We start from the raw sequence: 16,061 nt of genomic DNA, 5'->3' as shown, positions 1-16,061 counted from the left end.
TCTCCAGTATATGAAAGCACAGTGGCTCCAGAGGTGATCAGTGTTTACAAATGAACATCTGCACCTGTTCTTTAATAAACATCCGATTTTATTTACAAAGCATTAAAGCTTCAGCAAGAAGTACCCAAGGCTACGTTTCATCTTGTACAAAACTACAGAACATTTTAAAAACAAAATGGGGGGCAGGGAGAAGATGACAAAAGGGAAGAAGAGAATATACATACATTACACAAATTAAGAAACTCAAACTGAAGCAGACAGATGGTTTTAGGGGCTGAAAAAAAAAAAATTCCAAAACCATAAATAATTATTAGAAGCTGCTGCCAGAGACAATCTGACAGGATTTGATTTTCTCAGTAGCCAGTTAAGCAGGTGGACAGAGTACAAACAGCAAATGCATGGGTGGAGGAAACCAAACTCCTTCATACATGGGAGTAAGGCAGAAACCCTCTGTATCAGTTTCCATACTACTGCAGTGTGCAGCACAGAGAGCTGGAATGGATATGTCTGTAAAAGAGAAACATGTTCAGTGAACCACCTGCCAACCCTAACCACTTTCCAATTCACGAGAAATTCACAAAATGAGCACTTAAAGAAGCAGCGGTGGCAACTAAAAATAGAGACATCTTTGCAACTAACTCAGGGAAAGTTCTTTCTTTGACTTCTGGGAAAAATAAAAAATATATATATTCTGAAAGATGGGATGGGAAAAAGAGGCCTTTACTGATGTGTTCTACTTTGATTTCTATCCTACAATCTAAAAAATAATCAATGTGTTTGGCTACCCAAAGGAGCATCCACCAACTGATAAAGACTTCCCAATAATCATAGTATTTAAATTCTCCTTTGAAAATACTGAGAAAATGATGATCCAGGATAAGCACTTTGGGTCAGCTAAAAGTTCTACCCAGAGAGGCTACTAAACCCCTCCTACACCTGGTTTCCTGACTGGATTTTCAGAAAATTTCAAACACCTAATGTACACATCCATCCAATCTGCTACTTTTTATTTAAAGAATAGCAAAAGAAAAAAAGAAAGAGGGGAAAAAAATGCTAAGCAACCTTTCACAGAAAGGAAGTGACTGGAAAACACAGTAAGAAAAAGGAGCATGGATGCACGGATGCAAGAGGGGAAAGACACACTGGCTGATGGGGACAGGTTTCCACTCTTAACAATCAAAAAAAATTTACCTTGATCTTTGATTTGAACTGTTTTGCTACTTTGATTTGGGAGTTTGTACTTTAGTCCTTGCACAAGTTCCCCCACCCCAATAAAAAAGAAGCTTGTTAAGAAACACCTTGGTCTGTTTCCATCTCTGGAAGCCTGCACAGATAAAGTAATATAAATTGTTGATGATTCTTTGCTGGAGATGGATAAAACTAGTTATCTTCAAAAACCATGATTAATGAGACTGAACCAATACTGGAAGAAACATGCAATGCAAGGAAAAACCCTGAATCTTCTACGGACCAGCTTCTTGAGCAAAATGTGGTATGACAGGAAGAGGGGGCCTTCCTATCTTTCTTCTTTTCCTGTAAATTTGAGATCTTTCACTCACCCTCTTTTCTGCCCAACCTTTGTACACAATATGGACAGGAGTTATCTGGGATAGGGTACATTTAAAAATGCAACAGAAGTTTTCCTAGGATACTGGAAACAAAATTTCAGAAAAGAACAAGTCACTCTAGGACATGCATTGAGGACGGAAGGCAAACAGGAGATAGGAAATGATGTGTCAAAACGATGCTGGGTACTATAGCTAGATGAACAAAACGTGTATCTTTTCTCCAGCAACATAACCAAGTGTTGAAGTTTAAGTGAGTCAAATCTCCTACTGGATGTCTTCACAAATCCTCATTCCTGAGAGCCTATTTGGACTTACGCTTGAAAGGGAAGGTAAGGGACATATACTCTTCTTCCATAATTCACTTTCTTCATTCAAACATAAAATTCACTCCTTCCACCTCCTGGGTGGGAGGCAGAGGCCTTTGTTTTAAATTAAAGTCAATCTCAAATAATTGACCACACTGTCCAGAGGCCACCTGATGGCAAGTGGGGAAGAACGAAGAACTTCAAGGTCTTCACAATAGTTCTGAAATTGCTCCTCCTGCTAAAGAGATTAGACACAGAAAGATTTCTTTTAGCATCAACTCAGATCAGTTACTTCTAAGAACAGAAATACTGCTGAATGCTGCATTCCAAGCATACATGGGCCAAGAATGTCCTCCTTTTAAGGAAAGATTACAACCAACTCCAACTCCCAATTACTCTTTATTGAAGCAACAAGTAATCTAAATCCTAAATCCCCACTCTAACACTTTTCTCAGTACTGTCCCTAAGGGATGGGGGTGTGGAGTAAAGCTAAGCTGCTAGCCAGTCTCTACAGTGTTAAAAAGAATGCTTAATAATCAAAAGCATGCAATAAATAGAAGAAAGGAAATTCTTGGGTACTGAACTTTTTACATATTAGATTAACCAGTCACTAAATGATTAACAGTGAATGAGAAAGCCTGTCCAAGAACCACTGTTCCTTAAGTAACATTTCCATCATCTGAGAAGCCCAAATAAGGTGAAATGTTAATGAAAGCTATTGTCCGTGTCCATGTTTCTACGTACCAACAAATGACTGATACACAAAATCCTAAACAGTAAAATCAAATGACCGCTTCCCTGATTACTTCACAGAAGCAGTTCAACCTCTTAGGGATGTTCTCAAACGAGCTGTTGTGAAATTACAAACTAGGAAGTGTAAAAAGAGAACAAGGTGAAGAAAACCCTCTCAGGAGTCACTTGGAATGGGAGAAAATACACTGCTTGAAGGTAAAAGGTTAAAAAAAAATAATTGCCCAAGTTATGAAGGGAAACTACCCATTTACAAAAACTTGCTTTAACCTGATTTCAAAGTTCCAGTACAAATGAAAATTAGCATTTATAAAATTATATTCACATTTGCCTGAGAACAGCCTGAAATTAGGACAAGATACAAAACTCTCTACTGAATACAAGTTCTTTACTGAATGCTACACTGTTAAATCAAATTTAAATTTTTACAGTTCAGTTAGATAAAAAGTTTATGTAGCACCTGGTTTTTAGATCACTCCCAACATAAAACATAATATTGAATTTCTTGAGTTTGTGTTTAAAAAATCTTAAGATTAAAGAATATACTCCACAAAGCTCAACATTGTGCCATTATCACATAAAGGCTAGTCTCACTGATTTTTCCCATAGGTACCCTGATCAATTTAGTTTTAACAGTTTAGAGATACAAGATTGCCACTGTAAGCCTAAATCATGATGGGAGAAAGTGGCTTGATCACAAATGAACAGCTTTAATAATGGCCACTCGAATTGACTAATAAGCACCTTATCCTAATTATCTGTGCAGTTCTATTTCAGTAACATCCTTATTCTTGTGAAAAGACATGCATACATACATACACAGGCTTGTTGAGGCATTAGGCACAGAACAAAACCAGAGCGCACGATACCAAGCAAGGTAATATATACAGAAATAGCAATACAGGAGACCCGCAGCAGTTGCCTGAAGGGAACACATTGTTTAGCTGCAACATAAAGGAAATCTCCAGTAATATAATATTAAGGAAAATTCAGTTTAATATGAACAGCTATTTTTGGTACCTCCCAATAGCAGCCTGATCCAGTGTGGCTTAAGAGAATGCTGGATCATGATTTCTAAACCCTACCTTAGTGAGCTAATATCACATAAAAAGAGAAAGAATATCCAACTAGCTTATCTGATTTTAGCAGGATTTCATAAATTAGTCTGAGACTGTTCATGAAAAGAAAACAAAACACACACCTTACTCATTAACAAGTGATTAAAACAATCGGATTCTGTGACTTGAAGGTGGTTCAAAGCCCCAGATGGTGGGGCAGCATCAGGGAGCAGTAGTGCAGAGTGGCCCAAGGCAGGAAAATCTGCATGGTGCCTGTCGGCCCCCAGAAGTAGCAGCTCTGCTCACTTTAGCTTTTGCCACCTAGAACAGGCCGGGGTGCACACCAGCCCCTTCATGCCCACCATCCCATGAGGCCTTTAGGTCATGTATGTGATAGACCACACCTTTGTGTTACTGTGCTCCTGATGGCAACAGGAGCCCTGCTTCTTAGGCAACAGGGAAACGTGAGTCTGCTCACAGTTTCTTTCCAGGACTCTCTTCTGGAGAGTAGCCAAGGTAACTGAGGGGCAGACATTTGATAGATGGCACTGATCTGCCAGCCTGGCCTTTCCCTGGGAAGTCCTGAGCTCAGAGTTACTTCTGCCATGCTTCGCTGGTGGGTCCTCACTCCACACAGAAACTGTCTTCAGGAATGTTGGCCCTCAGCTGCTAATCCAACACTCATGAGCTATTTGACAGCAAAGATTGTTCTGTATCTCCAGAGTCCAGATGAATTCAACAGTGGTTCACTTGTCCTTGTCTTCCAATCTCCCCTTGAAATGCATCATCTCCCAACACACGCAGCAGCTCTGAGGGCTAGTCAGGATTTTGTGGAATATGTTTTATAGTAACTGGTCAACTGCAGGTATCACCAAACAGTTGCCACCCATCTAGCTTGGGAAGCACCACAGCCTTCACCTATAACCTTGCCTTCAAACAATCTAGTTTTAAAGCAAAAGTTGCTGAATTAAAAAAAGAGGATTCACAAAACATGAAAACTCTTGGACTAGATTGATTTTTTAAAGATAGTTCAGCCTCAGGCATTCTGAATCAGGTTTCACTTCTTAATATCTGGTGGGAAAACAATGACTGCATACTGCCTTTTATTGAAAATCCCTAAGGTAATCTTTTATTGAAAATCTTCTGTGGAAGAACATGAGATCCAGATGCCAGAGTTTCCCTCAGGGGTCTTGAAGGGCTGTGTGCCAATCAGCCTTTGCCTGCTCAGGCTCCTCAAGATGACTGTGTCAATGGATGAGCTCCAACCCTCAACCAAAGAATCCCACACCCAAGATCTGGTAAGTTATCCTAAAACACTACTCCTGACAAAGTTGTGATTATCCAGTCTTAGCCCAACTTGCAGCCTTCATTCACAAAGATCTGAACTACACTGCAGTTAGTCAATAAAACTAGCAGCGCTCCTGAGGGCCCTGAACCATTGCATGCTGCAACCCCCCTGTTGAGTTGGGTTTTTTTGTGTTTGTTTTTTTAAAATGATCCTGCTCTTAAGCACTCTGAAACTGGTCATATCTGGTCTGGAGATTTCCATTCAAATAAAGTTGAGGAACAAAGGCGAAAAAAGAAAAAACGGGAAGAACAACAGATAGATCAGATGGTAAGTATGCAATGCATGCAACCATGAGGAACTGGGGAAATGCTTGCAGTCATCTATGTCCTTCTTCGCCTCTATTACAGAATGTACCATCACTCTGGCCCGACCATGGGAAAACCTCCCCTAGCCCTTGTAAGGGGTAAAGCTGTTAAAGGAGCTGCCTCTATACTTAAGGTTGATCCACTCTGGTGCCTAACAAAAATAAGTAGAAAATAAAAAAGTCGAGTAGGAAGCACCCTGCTACTTTAACATACAGTGAGGTCAGTCCCACCTTTAACCTTATCAACAAAATCAGCAAGAAAAAACTTGTAATAGGTCCCCAAGAGCAATATCTGCTCTTCTAGAAGAGGCTTTAAAATGCTGATTTGTAAAAATACTAAAATACATATACCCCACATATAGTTCAAATTTTTACTGTAAACTTTCTTCTGTCACTAAGATAATAACACTGATTAATATATTCAGTAATTAAGAATTTTAGGGAATTAAAAAAGTCCATTCCTTCAGGGCCGAGTAAACCTTCCAACATGTTTACTTTAATTCTCATTTAGACAGTTACTGTCCAGTGACCATATCACTTAGAATTCAAAGTTGAAGTTATTGTATTATTGAAGAAAATGTGAGTAAAAAAAAAAACAAAAAAAACCCAACTTAAATGGTTTATTTACCACCACTTCCTACTGAAAAGCACAAGATTAATTAAAGACAGGTTTAAAGAAAGTGGGAGACTACATCCTAAGGAGTTTTAACAAATTGAATATGTTTGGTCATATTTATTTTTTATTTTTAGGAACTAACACTTTTGTTTTATTTATTAATTTTTATGTGTTGCTGAGGATAGAACCCACTGCCTTATAGGTGCTAGGCAAGTGCTCTGCAACTGAGTCACAACCCCAGCCCAGTGTGGTCACATTTTAAATCTCCTTAAGCATTTGAGTTCTTTGGTCAGGGAAACCTATTTAAACTTTAAACTGTTCCTTCTGTAGTAGCATCAGCTTGTATAAGAAGTGGGCTATGGAAAGATCACCTTTATTTATATCTAGTCAATTATACTGATCTGCAATTTCTGTTGACAATGCCTGTGAAAAGTAATTTTTTTTTGGAGACTATCTTGAATGGGATAGTTTTCCTAATTTCTCTTTCAGCTGATTCATCAATGGTGTACAGGAATGCAATGACTTGGGGTGTTAATTTTATATCCTGCTACTTTGCTGAATTCATTTATGAGTTCTAGAAGTTTTCTGGTGGGGGTTTTTGGGTCTTCTAAATATAGAATCATGTCATTGGCAAATAGAGATAAGTTTGAGCTCTTTTTTTCCAATTCGGATCTCTCTTTAATTTCTTTCTTTTGCCCAAGTGCTCTGGCAAGGGTTTCAAGGACAATGTTCAATAAAAAGAGTGAAAAAGAGCATCCCTGTCTTGTTGCTGTTTTTAGATGGAATGCTTTCAATTTTTCTCCGTTAAGAAGGATGTTGGCCTTGGGTTTAATGTATCTAGCTCTTACACTGTTGAGATATGTTCCTCCTATCCTTAGTTTTTCTAGTGTTTTGAACATGAATGGATGCTGAATTTTGTCAATTGCTTTTTCTGCATCTATTGAGGTAATCCTGTGATTCTTGTCTTTAAGTCTACTGATGTGGTGAATTACATTTATTGATTTTCATATGCTGAACCAACGTTGCATCCCTGGGACAAACCTCACTTGATCATGGTGCACTATCTGTTTAATATGTTTCTGTATGTGATTCACCAGTATTTTATTAAGAATTTTTGCATCTAAGTTCATCAGGGATTTTGGTCTGAAGTTTTCTTTCCTTGATGTGTCTTTTTCTTTAGCTTCATGAGTTTGAAAGGGTTCCCCCCTTTTCTATTCCATGGAATAATTTGATCATGAGGTTTTTTTTTTTTTTTTTTTTTTTTTTTGGCGCGGTGCTGGGGATCGAACCCAGGGCCTTGTGCTTGCAAGGCAAGCACTCTACCAACTGAGCTATCTCCCCAGCCCCTCCATGGAATAGTTTGAGAAAGATTGGTATGAGTTCTTCTTTGAAGGTCTGGTAGAACTCAGCTTGAGAATCTGTCTGGCCCTGGGATTCTGTTGGTAGGCTTTTGATGGTGTCTTCAATTTCACTGCTTGAAACTGATATGTTTAAATTACCTGTGGACTCCTGATTCAATTTGGGTAGGTCATATTTCTCTAGAAATTTGTCGATGTCTTTCTTCAAGATTTTCTATTTTATTGGAGTATAAATTTTCAAAACAGTTTTCTGATTATGTCTGTATTTCAGTAGTGTCTGTGGCAATATTTCCTTTTTCATCATGAATTTTAGTGATTTGAGTTTTTACCTCTTTCTCTTGGGTAGCTTGGCTAAGGATTTATCAATTTTATTTATTTTTCTCAAAGAACCAACTTTTTGTTTTGCTGATTTTTAAAAATTGTTTTTGAAATCAATTTCATTGATTTCAGCTCTGACTTTAATTATTTCCTGTCTTCTACTGCTTTTGGTGTTGATTTGTTCTTTTTCTAGGGCTTAGAGATGTAATGTTAGGTTATTTATTTGGTTACTTTCTATTCTTTCAATGAATGAGCTCATTTGCAATGAAGTTTCCTCTTAGAACCAACTGCTTCCCTAGTGTCCCAGAGATTCTGATGTGTTGTGTCACTACTCTCACTCACCTCTAAGTAATTTTTAATTTCATCCCTGACTTCTTCTGCCATCCACTGGTCACTCAATAACACATGATTTAGTCACCAGGTGTTAAGAGTAGCTTCTATTTTTTATTTAATTGTTGATTTCTAGTTTCATTCATTATGGTCTGATAGAATGCAAGGTATTTTTATATTTGTCAGAAGTTGCTCTGTGGCCTAAGAAAATGTCTGTTTTAGAGAAGGATTCGTATACTGCTGAGAAGAAAGTGTATTCAGCACTGATAAATGAAATATTCTATATATGTCTGTTAAGTCTCAATTATTAATTGTATTTTTTAGTTCTTAGTTTTTGTTTGAAGGATTTATCCAGTGATGAGAGAGGTATATTAAAGTCACCCAGTATTATTGCGTTGTGGTCTATTTGATTCTGGTATTCAGAAGGGTTTGTTTCATGTATGTAGATGCTTTACTGTTTGGGGCATAAATATTTATGATTGTTATATACTGTTGCTGTATAATTCCCTTAAGCAGGATAAAATGACCTTTGTCCCTTCTGATTAGCTTTGGCTTAAAGTTCACTTTATCTGATATGAGATTCATGTGAATGATAGATTATTCCCTGTCCTTTTACCTCCTGCCTGTGGATATCTCTGCCTATGAGGTGAGTTCTTGGAGATAGCATATTATTGGGTCTTGTTTTTTAATCCAATCTGCCAGTCTATGTCTTTTGATTGATGAGTTTAGGCCATTTACATTCAATGTTATTATTGAGAAATCATTTTATTCTGTCATTTTGACTTATTTCTGGTTTTAAATGTGAATTAATTTCTCCTTTGATTGACAATTCTCCTAGTATAGTTTCTCCCTTTGCTGGTTTTCAATTTTATTTTTTCACTTTTTCATGAAATATTTTATTGAGTATATATTATAGTGCAGGCTTTCTAGTTGTGAATTCTTATAACTTTTATCATGGTTTTATTATCAGTTGTAAAGCTTAGTTTTGCGGGGTATATTTTATAATATAGGCAGAGCCTTAAGAGGACTGAATGTGATGGTGATAACTGATTAACAGTGAAGTATACTGTTGTGGGGGAAAAAATGTTGCCACACAGTGGTATGGTACTGGGCTATGAAAAACTAAAGTCTAAATCTAGCACACTTTGGGGGGAATATTCCAAATAATGACTAATTCAATCTGTCTTCTGCTTCTCTATGTAAGTCAGATTCACATACAATGATTAACTGACAAAGTATAATAAGAAATTCTGTTTGCTTTCTAGTGCTTATCATCATATATCACTGTAGACAGATTAACAATTTTGATTAAAACTTGTGTAAGCAGGAGGGAAAAAAACCTGAATACAACCATTAATATTTTATCTGTCCTGCCTTGAGACTACTCATTAGCCTCAAAAAATTGAGAGTATTGTATTAATTCAAGTAGTGCTTATATATAAAACACTAAACTAAAACTCAACATCTAAAGAGAAATGGATTCCAATTTGATTAATATTTTTCCAACAAAAGACCATTTAGCCTAGGTTAGCAAATATTTGATAGGAAATTGAAATGGCTCTCCATCCTCCAATAAAAATTCCTCAATCATATAAAAAAGGGGAAAACCAAATATTAAATATCAAAAGGCTCAGGCTTAAGAAGTTACACAGAGAGTACGGTTTCTGTCTTTTGGATAATTTCCTCCTGTTCTTAGATATGGGGAAGGGGTAAAAGCCTCATTTTCTTCTTTACACGATGGTGCTACTAACAATGCCACTGTTTCTTCTAGATCATTAGGAGAGAGAAAAACACCTTTGTGCAATTTGAACAATATATATAAAGAAAAGATGCTACAGATAGGGGTTATATTTAAAAAGCTTATATTCTGATTATTTATGAAGAAATGAATTAAATCAGTGTTCTTACCTTTTTGGGTCATGGATTCCTCTACAGGTATCTGATAAAACCCATAAGTATCTTTCCCAGAAAAATATCCCCATAATATTTTGCATATACTATTAGGGGAATGAAGGCCCTCTGAAACCTATTTATGGACCCAAGGTTGAGAGCCACTGAATTAAGTCAATTCTGGTTCAGCCTACCCTTAGCAGCTTAAAATTCAGGCATTATCTGCTGCTGGAAAAAAAGAGAGGGGGAGAGGAATGCTGCAGTTATAGGAAGTCAGGAATTGTACAAAGCAAGGCCACAAAGCAAGCCAGACAGTGCTCCCAATGTGTCCTTACCTGTCAAGGGCTGGCTGAGTTCCGCCTGCACTTTACCCTTCGTTGGTCCTTCCAGAGGTAAACCTCTGTCCCCTTTGTAGAGTTTCGGTTTAAATGGAGAATCTTTCTCTTTACCTTTTGATCCTTTAGGCCGGCCTGCTTGCTTCTTCTTGGATTTGCCATCCCCCTTCACACCCAGTAGTGGATGGACTTCTGTAGAAGGACAGACAGACATGGAAACAGATCCACACAACACCAGTGGTAGCATCCCACCAGACCTCTGAGTAAAAACAGTACTTTTGTGTCCCAGATCTAATATCATAAACAGAAAAGTTTGCCTTATTTATTATTTTAAAAACTGCACCCAAGCTTGGTGGTGCACGCATATAATCCCAGCTATTTGGGAGGCTGAGCCAGGAGGATGGCAAATTCAGGGCCAGCCTAAACAACTTAGCAAAACCCTGTCTCAAAATTTTTTTTAAAACTTAAAAAGGACTGGGAATATTGCTCAGTGGAAGAGGGCCCTTAGTTTCAATCTGTAGTACCAAAAAGAAAAAAAAAAAAGGAACAAAACAAAAAAATTTACAAGAGCGTACATTAAATTACAAATAGTTGCTTGACCCAAATGAACACATATATTATATGGTTCACACCAAGCCATAGCAACTCTAAATTTAAAAAGGAACCGAAAGACACACTGATTCTCTATTAATTCACACTCTGGCAGGCAAGGGCACATACACTATATTAAATCAAACTCTGGTATGAAGGAACAAAAAAGGAATGGGCTTTGGGTTTAGAAAGATCAGGGCAAGAATCCTGACTCCACCACTTTCTGTGAAACTTTGACCAAGTAACATAACACCAGCAGATTTTCTCCTTTCTAAAGTAGGGAGAGAAAAAGAACTTGCAGGGCTGATGTGGAAGTCAGCAGTAGCATATAAACCACATAGCAGTGCCTGGAACAGAGCACACAATCCACAGCATCAGGGGAAAAAGCAGTTGCATATTTTGTTGATCTATAGTTTAAGAAAAAATAAAGGAGGATGCCCAGTAGTAAACACACTTACACACCCCCACCCATCCACCCCTAACCATCCCAACACATGATAATAAAAGCTTGCAGAGTCAGCTTGTAAAAGCAGGCAGGAAGAATGAAATGACTGTCAGGGTTTGACTAGAACTTTACCACCTAATCAGACCATGCTATGGGAAAAGATTAAAAAAGGAAGATGAATATTACAAGGAAACAAATTGAGAACTGAATTGAAGAAGACTTGAAGCATATCACCTTGGGTGAGGTACCAAAGGGCAGAATTTCCCATAATAAAAAGGATGTGAACACAGATGCAATCATTAAAAAGCTGTAAAGTACTATGAAAAGACTAACAGAAAAATTTCCTTAAGGTAAAAATTGCTCAAATGGGAAACTATCAGTTTTAACAAAAAGTGGTTGCTGTTGGGCACCAGGGAGATGCAGTTCTTACCATCATTTGGTACTCCTTGAAGTTCAATATTGGTTGTTTTGGGTTTCTTCTTAGGTGGCTGGGACCCATCTGCTGAAGACTGCCTCTTCTTCTCTGAACCGGCCCCTTCATCCATCAAAGAAGTTTGGACAGCATCCGGTGGAGGGCCATAAGGATTTTCTTCTGGGTCTTCTACCTCAGGGGCAATGGGTAAATACAACAGAGCCTTTGAATCTTCCAGCTCTTCATCGCTATTTGGAAAAGGATCAGACAATGGATTGGAAAAAAGAGGAGAAAGTTGCTTCAGCATAAGCCCTCTTCCTCTAGCACCCATATTAAGCATAAACAACAGGTATGGATCTAAAACTTTAAGAAAGCCAGGATGATTAAAAAAAAAAAAAAAATCAGACAACATGAATCACAGGAAATAAAAAATCAATAATCATAAACAGATTCAATCAATTACTTCGGTTTCTTAAAATTCTGTATCAGGAAGATAGGGAAGAGAAAGTAGGGCTAGAGAATAAAGACTAAATTGTATCTCCTGCACAACAAAGGAGTTCTCTCTTTAAATTAATATGCAGATGGGACAGAAAGGGCAGTTAAGGGAACAAAGTTAAGTATCCCACCACAGATTAAAGAGGAGCATCTCCGATGCCCAGCATTCCATGCCAGCTCACCTACTACAGAAGGCAGCAATGGGGTCCACACTGGTGACATCCACCTCCTCATCTTCTGCAGCATCAGCTCCTGTAGGACAGAAACACAGGAGAGGTTTGAGGAGAAGTAAAAAACTGCTTTTTACTTACAGCTTAATGATTTTCATAAACTGAAATTGAGGAGAAAGGAAGGAAGAAAACCAAGTAGTTATTTCACTTAATCATTTAAGAAACAGGTGCTGAACTTCCACCATATGCTAGGCACTGGGAATAGTATGAAGACCAAGAAAGGTGGGAACAGCTCTTTAGTTAAACCTTCATAGTCTGAGAAAAAAGACAAACAAATCTTTCAATTTAATATAGTAAATGCTAACACAAAGATATGTGCAATGTGCTTGCAAGAAGGAAGAAGGGGTAATTTATATAGATCTTAGAATGTCACAGAAAATAAACCAGGAATGCCAAAATAATCCAGAACATTCTGCAACCCTGGAGGGGTTCTATTTAATACATGAGGCACGCAAGTTATAACACCCAAAGTGAGGACCAAAACACATTCAAGTTGCACAGAGCTACCATTAATCCTGATTCCAGCACCAGGAAATGGAGTCAATGATATGAGGCACTAATTGTAGTCACATACACGAACCCCTGCTACATGTAAAAATCTGTGTTAGACATCATTAGGATAAAAAGTGAAATCTTTACCTTTAAAGAGGTCCTATCTAAAGGTTCAGAAAATAAAAATAACAATGATTAGGCTAGGGATATAGTTCATTAGAGCACTTGCCTAAGGTGGGTGGTCTTGAGTTTGATCCCCAGTATTACAAAATAAGATAACAGTCATAATCATAATAAAAAGTGACATCTGAACTGGGCACAGTGTTCATGCTTATAGTGCCAACTACTCTGGAAATGAGGTGAGAGGATCACTTGGGCCTATGAGTTCGAGACTGGTGTGGAGGAAAAAAAAAAAAAAAAAAGACAAGCATAGATAACATAGGGAGAACTATCTCAAAAACAACCACCCCTCTCCAAAAAAAAAAAAAATAGGGACTAGGGATGTGGCTCAGTAGTAGAGTGTTCACCTAGCATGCTCAAGGCTCTGGATTCATCCTGGCACCACAAACACAGAAAGAACAGGGCACAGTAGTGTATACCTGCAATCCCAGCTACTTGGGAGGCTGAGGCAGGATAATTGCACATTTGAGGACAGCCTCAGTCACTCAGTGAGACCCTGGGGGAAATAGCTCAGAGGTGAAGCACCCCTTGGTTCAATCCCTGGTACCACTTGCCCCCACAAAAAAGGAAAAAAAACCATTGGGTGCTTATTACAGCCTAGCCAGATACTAGGTTCATTTATTCCCTATAACCATAAAAGACAGGTAATATTATTACTATTATTATCCCTATCTTTCTTCTTTTTTTAGTACCAGGGATTGAACCCAGTGGTGCTTAACCACTGAGCCACATCCCTGGCCCTTTTTATATTTTATTTAGAGACAGGTCTCACTGACGGTTAACTTAATCAATCATTAAGTTGTTGGGGCTGGCTTTGAACTCACGATCCTCCTGCTTCAGCCTCCCAAACCACTGGGATTACAGTCATGTGCCACTGCACCCAGCTTATTAGCCCTATCTTACATTTGAGGAAATTCCAGTTTAAGTATTAAAATTAAATATTTTTCTCAAAGTTGTCAAGACTCTAGAGCCATGTCCTTGACCTTGTCACTTAGAAGTAACAGAACATGATACAAACTGAGCACTCAGCACATCTAGGTGCTTTACTAGGCACTGCAAGTAAATACTAACTTAATCATCTGTACTTAACCAGAAAATACCAGTGAGATATCAAGAGGACTGCTTGAGCCGTAGTAATTACCTACAAACCCTTAATTAATGTCATATATTAAGACTCCCAGACACTGTTAAAACTGTGCACACTTAAAGAAAAAAGGTAACATCTTAGATTAGGTGCTGAAATAAATTTATATAAGAATATTAAGTAAAGGGACTGGGGATATAGCTCAGTTGGTAGAGAGCTTGCCTTGCAAGCATAAGGCCTTGGGTTCAATCCCCAGCACCACCAAAAAAAAAAAAAAAAAAAAAGAATATTAAGTAAAGCAATCATTTTTCCTTTTTGAAATATTACCTGTCTGCTCAGGTTCACTCTTATCTTCATCTTCAATATCAAATTCTGATTCCCTTTCCTCATATTCTACATTTTCATCCAACTCTTTAAAATCTGGTGCAAATGCACTCCAGTTTTCCTACACCACAAACAAAATAAAAACCACATGAGAAAGCAATAATGTGTAATCTAGATATTAATGATATAAATGAAAGAGTTGAGCATGAAAGAGTCACAGAAGTCTGAGATTTAAAGTGTGAGATTACTACCTGAAGGTATTTCCTATCTAAACATTCCAAGTTATAAACTGTAGTTCCTTCTTTAATCTCTTTAAGATATAATTTTGAGGTAAAATGTTAAATTTTATTATGAGTACACTGATTACAAATACAGTTATAAAAGTGTTTAAAGTTAAACCAAGATGTGAAAGTAAGAAAAGAAAAAGTTCAAGAAATAGAAAAATGTAACAAAGTGTACTAGACTTTCTCCGTGAAAACAGAGCTAATAATCCAGCTTGGGACCATGCCGTTCCCATCAAAATAAAGTGAAAACAAGACACACTGACCATAACTGGGTGGCAAGAATTATACCAAATTTGAAAAAATAAGTACTTAAGGTAAGTATTTAACGTATTACAATGGAAGGCTCTCACACATAAGAACTAGCTTTCTGTGTGTAAGGAGTACCTAGTTTCAAAGCAAGTCAACCAGAAAAATACTTACTACTTGATTTTGTGCCCAGATAGATACCACACCACTGGAAATGGATGCTATGATGGGTCGAACAGGATGCCACTAAATTTTAATGAAGGAAAGAAAAATTGGCTGTAAGAACAGATTCAAGGTGTTCTGGATTACGTGAGTAACAACAGCAATGTCATGCTCTACTCACAGCGACATCCAGGAGAAGCTCTCCTCTCGTCCCATGGAGAATCTTCACCAGGTTGCCAATGCTCTTCTCCCAGATGTACAGGGCATGCTGACGGGCAGAGCCCGCCACTATGTATTCCCCATCCCCGGAGAAGCAACATTTCTTCCATGGGGTCCTAAAGAACAAAGAAAGTCCCCAGGGGGAACTGGAACCTGAGTCCCAGTGAAGAACTATCACATACTCTTTCAGGCTGCAATACGTACCTATTCACCAGGTCCTGCAATTTTTGCATGGGTTCAGGCTCTCCATCTCTTCCACAGGTTAAGATTTCTCTGCCATCATAAACTCTGATTATTCGATCTGCTGTGTTAATTAAAAAGCAACTGAAGAAAGGAGACAGCAGAGGTCAGAAATCTGTTCCTCTTAACTCACTACCAGATATGCAGAACAGTACCACAAAACACAGTGGGGAGAATCTGAATTTAGAATGCTTGTATCTTCTTGTCACCTTCAAAACTTAGTGGAGTGAGAATATATGTGCTTTATCCTTTCCATATATACTTGAATCCAAATATTCAAACTGTCAGTACTTAACTAGATCCAAGACCTCTAAATTGAAGCCACTTTGAATTTTTGCTAAATTCAAAGTTTATGTAATAAGTATATAAATACTTGATTTCTCTGGCCTATTCACACACACAATATGTTCTTCTTAATGAGTTAATCAACTTAATAGATCATTTTAAAATGTCCAACTTTTTACACTTAGGACAATA

At 37.8% G+C, this 16,061-nt stretch overlaps 1 protein-coding gene across 6 annotated transcripts in view; it reads right to left on the bottom strand.

The window, feature by feature from the left end:
- Positions 1 to 67: 67 nt before the first annotated feature.
- RBBP5 (RB binding protein 5, histone lysine methyltransferase complex subunit) overlaps positions 68 to 16,061 on the bottom strand; it is a 39,982-nt gene continuing 23,988 nt past the window's right edge. For 3 of the 6 annotated variants that reach the window (XM_079107368.1, XM_079107373.1, XM_079107370.1), the window contains 8 exons: positions 15,549 to 15,668; positions 15,307 to 15,460; positions 15,138 to 15,209; positions 14,437 to 14,554; positions 12,306 to 12,375; positions 11,647 to 11,876; positions 10,181 to 10,372; positions 68 to 2,111 (listed from right to left, as the gene is read on the bottom strand). In XM_079107368.1, the coding sequence (XP_078963494.1) occupies positions 2,083 to 2,111; positions 10,181 to 10,372; positions 11,647 to 11,876; positions 12,306 to 12,375; positions 14,437 to 14,554; positions 15,138 to 15,209; positions 15,307 to 15,460; positions 15,549 to 15,668 (985 nt within the window). In that variant the 3' untranslated portion in view covers positions 68 to 2,082. The remainder of the gene's footprint in view (positions 2,112 to 10,180; positions 10,373 to 11,646; positions 11,877 to 12,305; positions 12,376 to 14,436; positions 14,555 to 15,137; positions 15,210 to 15,306; positions 15,461 to 15,548; positions 15,669 to 16,061) is intronic. The other 3 variants (XM_079107369.1, XM_079107371.1, XM_079107372.1) reach the window with 3 other exon arrangements.

Source organism: Sciurus vulgaris (genome assembly GCF_902686455.1).
Source record: "Sciurus vulgaris genome assembly, chromosome: 12".
NCBI lineage: Eukaryota > Metazoa > Chordata > Mammalia > Rodentia > Sciuridae > Sciurus > Sciurus vulgaris.
Note: the sequence above shows the minus strand (reverse complement) of the source record. Positions and strands in the feature narration are given on the sequence as shown.